Here is a 12,584-nt window from a genome sequence, read left to right on the forward strand (position 1 = left end):
TTTGAATAAAACAGCCTACCCCAACTTCAAACGTCGGCTCCAGAGCATGCATGCATGCATGCTGCATCAACTACGTTTCTGGACCCAAATATTTTTGCTTAATATATATATATATATATATATATATATATATATATATTTAAAAAAAACAGAAAAAAAAACAAAAGTTTTGTGATAATTCAGGTCTACTTTTTTTTTTTTTTTTTTAATCTGTTTAATTTGCAGATTAGAGTTTGGCACTGATCATCATCTACTTTTCAAACTCGATCGATTTTCTTTTTCCTTATGTTTTGGAAAGAAAGATAAAGACAGTCACAGAGGACAACTTGGAGTTGTCAAGTTTAACTCTATCTTTCCTTACTGCAATTTGCATGCTCTCCTTGCCGCGGGTGAGAAAACCTTCGCGTACTTAGGCATGGATCATGTGTCATTTTTTTTTTTTTAAGGTTTTAGATATAGTTTTAAGATATGTAAGATGTTATATAGTATTATTCCCTTTTGAAAATATTAGAGTATGTTATTAAAAAAATTATTATTTTTATATGGATATAACCTAAATTTATCTATTTTTTTTTTAAAGGAAGTGCAAGTGTGCACATATATACCAAAATTGTATATATCATTTCTATTTCTGAATTATTTTGTATATATATAAGAAGGCATGCAAAGTTGCAAATTAGTTTGATCCCGGAATGCATTTATAAATTTATTCGGATATATCTGAAAAGATAAAAAATTATTCTTATCAGTTATTATTTGTCATTCCACATTCCACACTTTATGAAAAACACACTCACATCTTATAAAAAAGTTATAGGTGTGGGGTGTGGAAGTGAATAGTAACTGATACATAATATTTCTCATATGAAAAACATGATCACAGTCACAGTCAAATATGTGGTGAACATGAAATGAATTATCACATCTAGGGTTGCCAATAATTAAAGCTTATATATAGATTACTAATTAATTAGACAACTTTTAATTTTACTATGGTAGTAAAATTAATGAGCTTAGATTTAAATAATAGCTAGCCAAACTTTTGCTTTTATGATTGGCAATGATGAAAATGAAAATGGCTTTTTTATAACATGATTAAAAGAACCGACCCCAAATTTTACTTTGGCCTTGGGGGTACTCATGGTACTTAACTTAATTGATTTGGATTGAAGTGATCATTATCATAAATGTCTTTTTAACATGTACTTATGCAATCATCATCCAATGCCCATCCTTTTAATTTTAAGTCGACGGAATCTCTCTGCAGTCTCCATCAAAACAACCAATATATTTTGACTCTATTATTTCTTTTCTTTTCTGCCCATATTTACCATTTTAGCTTAATTATTATCTTTCAAAATGGTACATTTATCTACATATATATATATATTACAAAAAAATTATTTATTTTTATTATTTATTTTTTATAAAAATAATTATCTTTTATTAAAATAATTTATTTTTATCGTAAATAATCATTCTCGTCGTAAAAAATTTATTATAAATATTTTTTTTTTATAATGATATATATATAATTAAGTAAAATAAAAAAAATGCAAAATAAGAGTTTAATTAGGACATATCAAATCATGACATCTAGGCATGTAATCAAATTGGTGAACCTATTGTAGACCTCATTCGATCTTGTCGAGTACCATTTACTAGGGCGTATCTTTATGAAATGAACCTCGCGAAAAGGACAACAAACATCCTAGAAACATAGCCCAAATGAGGATATCATGTATACATATCATTTTTTTTAAAAATAAAAAATAAAAAAAATAAAAATTTGAGAATTATGAGAGTTGTGCCATTTTAGGGCCTACAATTATCTTTCGTGACGAAGTTAGGACATCACATCAATAAAAGGCACGCATTGTGCATGCCATTCATTATTTTTAATGAAATGATGCTTGCTGTGTGACTAATTAATCGTTTTGCACAGTTCATGTCCTTTGATAGGATCATTGGATTACAATCAAGGTCTATTCAATCACGATATTTAATTTTTTTTACTGCTTAATTCAACCTAATAATTTTTTATTATTACTATTATTTTTTATTCCGCATCAATGTGTCTAAGAATAAAATTTTGACTAATTTTGAAAGTGTACATGTACTTAATAAGAGATTTTGTTAGAGTGGTACAAAAATCTGATAAATTGATTGAGAGTGATTCAGATGGGAAGTTGGATTTCAGAATCAGCCAAAATTGACAGGGAATCGATCGGCCGGCAGTTGTGATTTTACAAAATCGACGTCGGCCGATTTGATTCTAGTTTGAACTAAGAAAAAATCAGTGAATCGACTGACATCGTATGCTTATATTTTTTTTTTTCATATATATATATATTCCTGAAATGATGTCGTTTTGCTTTTATAGTTTAAAAAAATACTAAAGGGAATGGCACCGTTTCTACCTAGGGTCTAAACAACTCATGCTTTAGCCTCCCTCTCTGCTTCTCCTTCTCGAGCCCTCATTTTCAGACTTCTTCAATTTTTATCCTCTACACTCTCCAGCGGCAATGGCAATGGTAGCGGCCCAGCCTCCACGTCTCTCTAGCAAACGGTGCAACTCCAGTGTTTATAATCTCACTCCAATTATGTCCCCCTCAAGGAGTCCACCGTGTGTTAAAATAAACCCCCACGAAGTCCGCCGCACACTGGTGTATTTTTTTAAGTATAATTTTCAGTTTTTGTAACTTTATCATCATATCAATTTATGTCCCATATGTTTTTAATTGTTTATAAAAAAGAATGGCCCGAAATGGTCCAAACCTATAAATTGACCGTGAATCGGCCGACAACCGATCTGGCCGGTTTTACTCCCTTCCATGGTCGGTTTCGATCGATTTTCTTCCCCACAAAGAGATGGTGGTCGGTTTTGAGTTTTGCACAAAACCAAACTGAGTGGGTTGGGTTTCACCCCTAGATTTTATTTAATTAATTTTGTACCTAATTTAATAGAAAGTTTCTTAATTTGATAGTCCCTATAAACTCTTAAATTTAGAGGAAGCATGCCAACAGCCAACAAAATTAAGACCTTTTAACACCTGAGCAAACCTAGAGGGGATTTATTTATTTTTATCCTCAATTGATATCAATCAATCTTAAAGAAAAAATGTGTTTATATAAAACATAATGATATATGTACGATCATTTTTTTTAATAATTTCTTTATATAATTATATTTTAAAATAGAAATATTTCTATAAAATAATTTATAAAAATAACATTATTTTATAGAAATATATATCATTTAAAAGATAATTGTATAAAAAACTTTGAGAAAAGATTGCATATCTGTTAATTTTTTTATTTTTTTTATATAAATCACCTAACAAAATATTAAGCATGATACGTGGGCATGATTAAGCTGTCATGGCTCAAGTGACAGCACCAGAACACCTAGCCGCCGCAAACATGTTGACACGTGTGCATAAAAGTATTCACGTGCATCCCGAGCTTGGGTAGCAGTGCCCCCGTGGCCGTGCGCGAGTTGGTTCGTCAGCGGCTCCGCATCGCCAATTCGAAGCTTTTTCACGTTCCCAAACCCCGGCCAGACCACACGGTTTGAAAAAGACCTTATCCATTTTTTGCTTTTGCTATTGTACCCTTCTCCGTTTGTGGAACCCGTATTCCAATTCTACCCCTTTTATTTGACAAATCAATCCCTTCGTACATATACTTTCTTACTTCTCAACTTAGCCCTTCATTTTGCCCGAAATTAATTTTTCAGTGCAGCATTTTATTTTATCCGAGTGGTACGTAACACACCACCCTCCCTATTATTATTATTATTATTTTAATTTATAAATATCTTCTTTTTTGTAATTCCTTTACTAGAAATTTGAAAAATAATTGATTTTACAGTATGACAGAATATTCCACGCTTGTAGTTTTTCAATAAAAAATTATTAATTGTTATAGTTGATTGTATATAACTATTATTCATTGAATAAGAGTAATTAATTCTACGTATAATCATGAAGTGTGTAAATATCACGTAATTCTTTTAAAAAAGAGTGAGGTTTACTATTAAAAAATTAATTTTTTTTACGTAAATCTTATAATTTATTCATTTTTTTCAAAAGGATTATGTGACGATTGTCTAATTCACGATTATAAATATCATTTCTCATTGAATAAAAGTATCAATCCAATTGTTTTGATAGTTTAAAGGATGACTTTTTAAAATTAATAGATTAAAAAATGTGTTGACTTTTTTTATTATTATTAAAAAATTCAGTTTGAAAAAGATACTTTACTTTTTTGGAGTCACATTTTTTTTTTGGTACGTATTATTATAGTAGTTATTGGGTTTTTTAATATATATATATATATATATAAATATTTATATGATGATTGGAAACTTATAATAAGTTGTTTCCAATATCTTCATAGTATCTTAAACATAAATTATAATTTTTTTGTAGCTTCTCAACTCCACATTTTCACAAACTTTATTATATTAGATATAGTTATAAATTATATAAACATTGTATATATTTTTTTAAAATGTATAGTTTATTATTAAATAAATAATTATTTTATATAAATTTTATATTTATTTATTTATTTTCAAATTAAATACACAGCAAGCACTGTATACCGAAACTATCATTTCTATACGTGTTTATGTTTATTATTATTACGAGGAGTAATTAAGGGTTAAAACGTAATCTCAGTCGAACAAAATGGTCAGAATCCCGCATAAACCCTCGTCCAAAGGACGAGAACACACTTGCTGTCCATCTCATCCAAGCTACGCGCCAAGCCACGTCAGTAGCATCGACAACTATATAAACGGACTCCCGCTGCTTCTGCTGCTCTAGCCATCAAAATCCCAACCCCCCCTCTGTCTTTTTCTCTCTCTCATACACGAAAAACACTCATTCATTCCGTTCCGTTCATGGATTCCCCTTCTCGCTCTTCCGTCATCATAGTCGGTGCCGGAGTCTCCGGTAAGCCTTCCCCCAAACACAATCTACGCCTTTCATCCCAAATATTTCCTCTTCTTCTTTTCACATTTTTCTTTTGATTTTTGTGAAGGAATATCGGCGGCGAAGATTTTAGCGGAGAACGGAGTGGAGGACCTGGTGATTCTTGAAGCTTCGGACCGAATCGGCGGGAGGATCAGAAAGGAGGATTTTGGGGGCGTGTCGGTGGAGCTCGGGGCGGGGTGGATCGCCGGAGTCGGAGGCAAAGAGTCAAACCCCGTCTGGGAGCTCGCCAACCAATCCGACCTCCGCACCCGCTTCTCCGACTACAGCAATGCCCGCTACAACATCTACGACCGCAGGTATCCGTATCCGTATCCAAATATAATACCTCTCTCTCTCTAACCGTTCTTGGTTTTTGCTATTTGCTGGACGCGCTGACATTGGTGCTCTCGGCATTTTGACTATATTTGAAGTTTCACCTATTATAGAATCCATGCGTATTACGTCTTAGATGGAAAATAATCGGACGACGATGGTTAATTTTGAACGAGTTTTCATTGACGTTTTTGCTGTTGTTACAGCGGCAAGATTTTCCCGAGCGGAATCGCGGCCGACTCGTACAAGAAGGCGGTGGACTCGGCGATTCAACAACTAAGGAGAGAGGAGGCGATCCGGGAATCGATCCGGGGTTGCGGTTGCGACGTCACCAGAGTAACCGAACCACCTTCGTAAGTCCCTGTTTGGCTGTTTATGCTACCGAAATCAGCTTATTGCCTATTATGTAAAGTGAATCTGAATGTGTTTTCTTGTACTCATCCGGAAAGATATTCTACTTATTTCTTTCAATGTACGTATTATATGTATACTAATTCAATTTTTCTTTCTTTTTAATTTTTTGGCTGCTCTTTAGTGCTCCGAAAACGCCGATAGAGCTCGCCATTGACTTCATCTTGCATGATTTTGAGATGGCAGGTGAGTTCATATATAGCTCGTGTTGCGTTTTTTTTTTTTTTTTAAGAAAAATTAAAGAAAAAGGACTATATATATAGTTTTATTAAAACCCGGAGTTCATGTTACGATCCACTCTGCTGTTGTTTGGTGGCTAAGAAAGTGGTGAAAAGAAAAGGAGTATATATTTTATTTGATCCTATGCGAAATTCAAGTCAAATAGTTTTATAACAGATTGACATTATTCTTTTTTATTGAATGTATCTAATTTGTTTTGTGGTTTCTTTATTTTGTTCAAACATTTCTTTTCTGAAACTGAATAAAAGGGGTGTGTTACTCAACATTTCAACATGAAGTGTTTGGATAATATAATCTAAGGCCTCGTTTGTTTTTATAACTCCTCTCTCTCTCTTCTAATCCTATCTAAATTTCTTTTATCCAATATTGATTTTGTATGTATATAACATTCTAGTAGTGCGGACAGAGCGCTCTCTCTCTCTCTCTCATACCCTCTCTAATTTCTGATTCTTTGCCATTTCTTTTTGGAGTGTAAAAAAGATTGAAATTGACTTGTAAAAGAGTATGCAATTGAGAATGTGTGTTTTGTATGCAGAGGTTGAGCCAATATCAACTTTCGTAGATTTCGGGGAACGCGAATATTTAGTCGCAGATCAAAGAGGGTATGAGTATTTGCTATACAAGATGGCTGAGGATTTTCTTTGTACCTCTGAGGGTAAAATCTTGGACAGTCGTCTCAAACTAAACAAGGTAAAATAATCTCATTCTTTCCTTGTTATTATCTAAGTAATTTCATAAATTAATCATTTAAATGAATAGTTTATTAATAACATATCATACTAAGAGATTAGAGATAACAAAATCATTAAAAAATAAAAACTTAATCATTTTCATTTGTTTGTTTTGTAAGGTAGGGGAAAAGTCTAATTTCATTGTTCGGATTGATTGACCCACTTCTGGAATTTGAAGATGATGACGTTTTCTGATTTTTTTTTTTTTTTTTATAATTATTATTAAGAAAAGCTTACTTTTTTTTTTTTTTTGTTTGGGGGGTGGAGTCAACTCTTTTTATTTTTCTTTTTCATTTAAAAATTTCGTTAACATAGGCTGCATATATAATCTCCTTGTCATTTACTTTCACTCACAATAAAGTATCAATCGAGGAGGTTAATGGGAATTTTTTCTCTCATGTCTGTTGGTCTTTGACGCTTATAATAATGGCCACATACGTTCGCAATTTGTTTAGATGTCATGATCATAAAATACTTGATAATCAAGATGATAAAATATGTAATCAATATCATTGATAGAGAAAAAGCATAAGATATATATATATATATATATATTTTCGTTTTGCCCCCATACCAATTTAACAAAAGAGAAACATATTTTTAAGGCTGGAAAAAGTTTGGAATAGTCGCAAAGGAAGCATTGAATACGTACGGAGTATGACTTTATGTTTTTTCGTCACTGTTTTTAGAAACATTTGATTTGAAAATTGGGGTCCTAGAAAACTACTTGTTTGTCTGTGTGCGTTGAAAGTGGAGCTGAACAGAACACTGAAATGAATAAAGATGTTTTTTTCCCCAGTTTGATATGAATACCAATTCATAAATATCCTTGGATTTTTAGGTTGTTTAAAGACAGGATACTTTTACCAGGTCCACTTTAGATCGTTTCTTCGACCATTTCTCCTCATTTCCATTGTTTAGAACAAGGCTAAAAACAAAAACCTTTATGAGTTGAGGACCCAACTTACGGCCATAATATGACCCATCAACGGTATCTTTGATTTCAATCATATTGGGACGAATTGGCATGTTGCTTGCAACCATTAAAACCCTTTTACCACTCATAAATTAGTAGGCCCCAGAATTTTTAAAACTTCCATCACCCTGAACAGTGTGCATTAAAAGAACAATACCCTATGGGGTGAGACGTCATATCAAGTCAATAAAGAACATGAAAGTAGGGGGTCTTGTCATTTTCTCCATTTAATGGACTATTGTCTTTGCTACGTCTAACGCTCAAAGTTCAAACAATCAGAAGCCAATGTACCTGTCTCCGCGCTGATGCCATGAGATATAATTAAATAAAATATTATTTTTTAATATTATTATTATTTTAAAATTTTAAAAAATTAAATTATTTATTATATTTTATATTAAAATTTTAAAAAATTATAATAATTAAATAAAATGAATTAAAATAATTTAAAATCTAAACTAGACCTAAGGCTCTGTATCTGAGCTCTATACAGAGTCTTATTTAATAAATATTTCTCATTCTTACATGCACAGATTTTCTTGGTTTGACTTCTCGGCATTCCAAGAGATTGTTTGTTGCCTTGGACTTTGTTTTCGATCTTTTTATTACTTAAAATTAAGCTCACACATTTATGGCTGCGTTATTATGCACGGACTTGAGGCAGGTTGTTCGGGAATTACAGCACTCGAGAAACGGCGTGAAGGTAATAACGGAGGATGGTTGCGTCTACGAAGCCAATTACGTCGTTTTGTCTGTCAGCATCGGTGTTCTCCAAAGCGACCTCATTTCCTTCAGACCTCCCTTGCCCGTACGTTTCCTCTTCCAATTTTTTCTTTTCGAACCTTTTAAAATCAAGTTCTAACTAACTTATTGGTACTCACTAATTTGCTCATGAATTCTTGGACATCTCATGACTATGCCGACCCTTCTGAAATCGCACTAATTGAAAGTCATGGACAATAGATAATGTATTGTAAATGCTATATAGCTTGTCATAATTGTCAATCATAATGACCGGACTCTAGTCCTTGTACATAGCGCATTATTAATCTAGTGTGTTATGTGTCAATTAGTCACAGCTGTTACGCGCGAGACCAATTATTTTTCCCTAGGTAGCCCCAAGAGTGATTATTATGAAAAAAGGAAAATTAAGGACTAATGACCCCTCGAATGTGCATATAATATTTTCGTCCATCGTAGGGGAATCTATATAGATAAGACCCTAGTAGGGCAAGCAGCTTCCTCCTATCTCTTTAATTGATGTGTAGGTTCTGACCCACATAATCAATACCATTAACTTGTCAGAATTTATGGATAGCATTAAATAAAGTTCACTGGCTGATGAACAAGAGGGATTTTCGAGGTGTCCTTGTATGGAAAATATGGGGTAGCATGATCCACGGCATAGGCTTGCGTCTAGGAATCACTATGTGATAGACTATTTGTTGGTTGACTATTGGTACGCCGTACTGTGGGTATTGGCAATTTTTATAGTTTCACAATTGGTTTAATTATGGTATATTGATGTTGAGAATGAATATAACAAGTCTACAACTACAGTTATTGGTGCTCCACGAATAGTTGTATCGTTGGGGGATTGGTTTACACTACTTGATATCCTGTTGTAAAACTTTTCATGCCAATATGCCACAAGTTCCTCCCCAGTGCATTGAAGGGGAAGGCTGTTGGGTGCTACACTAATAAATAAAGCACATAATCTGTTCTTTACGGATTTGTGCATAGTCAAACTTTATAGAGAACAGTTTTTGAAAATAAAAATTACACTCACTCCTATGACCATCACTTCTTTTGCAATATTATTATTAAACTACCAAAGTTGTCACTTTAGTCCCAAGATATAATTTCCTTTGCAATTTGCTCCTTCCACACAACCATTATTGTCACATTACTTATTTTTCGTGCAACTTTAATGGTCAAATCTTTACTACAAGATAAATCGTAACTTATGTTTCAAATTGAGGAGTTCAAGTGTGATTTTTCGTTTTTATTTTTCAATTCAAATTTGGGATTCAATGTGGTTATGGTATTCTATTTGTCGGTAGTAGGTCATGTATATTTGTGGTCCCTCGGCCTATTTTTTTTGGAAGTTCCAATTTCATATTATAACAGCTGGATTAGGTACTAACATGTTGCGTAAAATAATGAAATAGAGGTGGAAAATGGAGGCCATAGAGACATGTGACGTGATGGTGTACACAAAGATCTTCTTAAAATTTCCGCACAAGTTCTGGCCATGTGGACCTGAAAAAGAGTTCTTCATCTATGCCCACGAGAGGAGGGGCTACTACACGTTCTGGCAGGTTTGTATCTTTATTGTTTATATAATTGTTGCCAGCTAACATTCCGATGTCCCTTGTTCAGTGCTGGCTTGTACTCCCCCGTTTCAAGGGATTTTGAGTTGTTATATAGTTTTTTATCTTGCCATGTGGAACTAGCTTGGTCTATGAGTCTCTGAAACCCACCAATTTACTTCGCGGTCAATGAGTGTTGTGTCTAAGTGCTAGTAACTTGGTTGGTTGCCAAGTGAGGGGGCTGCCGTGGAACAAGGGAAATTGAACAGAAAGTGAAGGAAAGAATCTTAAAATAAGACCTTAACATAGTATCTTCATTTAGTACCCGTAATTGTTGCCGTACATACAACATTGTTTTGGAGGGATTAGAACTGCATAGTCTGCATGCAGCTTTCGGTCAAATGTGAAGACAACTCTTTGACATGCTCCCTAAACTATTTCCCATCAACAAAAGTATTAATTAGATTGACATCTCACAATTAGGGTATCGGTTTAGCTTCTCAATTTTGTTAATATGATGTAGATGTATATGTCCAGTACATTTTTTTTTTTTTATGTGTATATATGTCCTGTACATGTGGGGCACATGCACATCGATCTTGGATTTCCAACTATTAGCGCCCAATGTTTTCTTGATTTGTAATATTAAAATGCATCAGTACCAAATTATTAACCTACTGCCACATGATTAATGCATTAACGATGATTACGGTCATTTGATTCAGATGGTTATCATGGCAGCTTGTCTTGATCAGTAGATAGTTACTTGAAAATGCAAAATCTGACAGTAAATGAGTATCCAACTCGTTCTGTTGTTTGATATTGCAGGATCGGTTGAGTTAGCCTGTTAATTTGCATCTCGTTTCAAGATGATTTGGATACTCATTTACTGTTTAGAAAGTTGACCTTATCTATATGACGTGTGTTTTGAATGGTTCTTCATATTGTGATGTATATGATGTTTCTGTCACTCTCATAGTGCCGGCATTATGGAACAGGCGTGAACTAATCTCAATTTTAATTTTTCAGTCTATTATCCCCTTTTATTGAAGAAACAATGTTTTATTTATTTATTTATTATCAAAATTCCTAAACCCATGCATTTTAAAATTATATTCTCTACCGATCAGGAGAAGATTGAATTATTCAGAAAGTACCATACGTGTCCTTCTGTTGAGGCACTGCAGGATCTCACATCTCTTATCTTTTTTCATTTTTTTTTAGATGTGCCATATTAGACTCAAATTCTATATCTAATATAACAAATAAACTTTGTTAATTTGTTTATCAATATATCTTTTAATATCGGTATTGGATGATATCATCTATTCATCAATAATATTTTTCATTGTATATCCAACTTTCTTGCTGATATGTTGTTTCCTCATCAGCACATGGAGAATGCATTCCCGGGTTCAAATATCCTGGTCGTAACATTGACGAATGGGGAATCAAAACGTGTGGAGGCTCAACCTGATGAAGAAACATTGAAAGAAGCTATGGGAGTGCTTAGGGTCATGTTTGGACCCAACATACCTAATGCCACTGATATACTAGTGCCTCGCTGGTGGAATAATAGGTTCCAGCGTGGCAGCTACAGCAACTATCCCATAATTCCCAATCCCCAACTTGTTCAAAACATTAAGGTATGCTTTCTTACATTCCCATGTTTATCTTATCGTGATAAATTTTATCTTGCTATGTTGGGTACTCTGTAAGATACGAGATGAATGTATAAGCTATTAGCTTAGCTAGATTTGGTATGTAATACATATTTTTCTGAGCTTGTATTTAATACATAGTTCTAAGGGATAAATTTTATTTTGTGTTTATAAAAATATTAAAGAATAAGGTAGAGGGCTTGTGATTTTGTGTTTATGAATTGAAATTAAGTTGAAACTTTCCATTATGATTTTGTGTTGAAACATTTTCTTTTTTATGTTCATGTAAGGCCCCAGTGGGACGCATCTTCTTTACCGGTGAACACACAAGCGAAAGATTTAATGGTTACGTGCATGGTGGATACCTAGCAGGTTAGAAGAAGAAGAATCTAGTAGTGTTAAAGTTATAGGATTGCAATTATAAGAATGAACTCCTAACATCTAAATGGGACCATGCTATTAAAATAACAGGTATCGACACTGGTACTTCTTTACTAGAAGAAATAAGGAAAGGAAGAAAAGGCGAGAGTCAAAATCATTTGCTAGAGCCCTTGCTGGCCTTGACTGGGTCATTAACCTTGAGTACGCAGACAGAAGCAGTCTCAAGTCTACACAAATGTGACATACCCACGCAACTTTATCTTAGTGGCAAGCTTGGTCTTCCTGAAGCTATATTATGACTATATGGAACCATAGAGAAACCCCACTTTGTTGTTGATGATGATGATGAAATTATTTCGAACGCAACTGATGGCCGGAGAGATTTGGATCTAAATTCAGATCAAGCTCTTGATTGGATCCAGCGGGAAGAGTGAAGCAAGTCAAAGATACAAAGGCACGAAGATGGGGGAGGACGTGCAAAAGGTTGCAAGTACCGTTCTCCTCATGTGTAGTTGCAACTTGCAACAATACTAATGAAGGTGCCAGAGAGATTT

General features: G+C 33.7%; 1 protein-coding gene across 1 annotated transcript; it reads left to right on the plus strand.

The window, feature by feature from the left end:
• The first annotated feature begins 4,851 nt into the window (after nt 1-4,851).
• On the plus strand, nt 4,852-12,558 carry LOC108988332 (polyamine oxidase 1-like). Its single transcript, XM_018961571.2, is given in 11 exon segments — nt 4,852-4,964; nt 5,053-5,302; nt 5,525-5,671; nt 5,854-5,915; nt 6,505-6,659; nt 8,341-8,484; nt 9,848-9,997; nt 11,380-11,634; nt 11,940-12,021; nt 12,121-12,232; nt 12,234-12,558. Coding segments are annotated over 11 exon segments (1,521 nt in total). The 5' UTR covers nt 4,852-4,912; the 3' UTR covers nt 12,346-12,558.
• Nucleotides 12,559-12,584: the final 26 nt, after the last annotated feature.

Source organism: Juglans regia, chromosome 5, assembly GCF_001411555.2.
Source record: "Juglans regia cultivar Chandler chromosome 5, Walnut 2.0, whole genome shotgun sequence".
Lineage (NCBI taxonomy): Eukaryota > Viridiplantae > Streptophyta > Magnoliopsida > Fagales > Juglandaceae > Juglans > Juglans regia.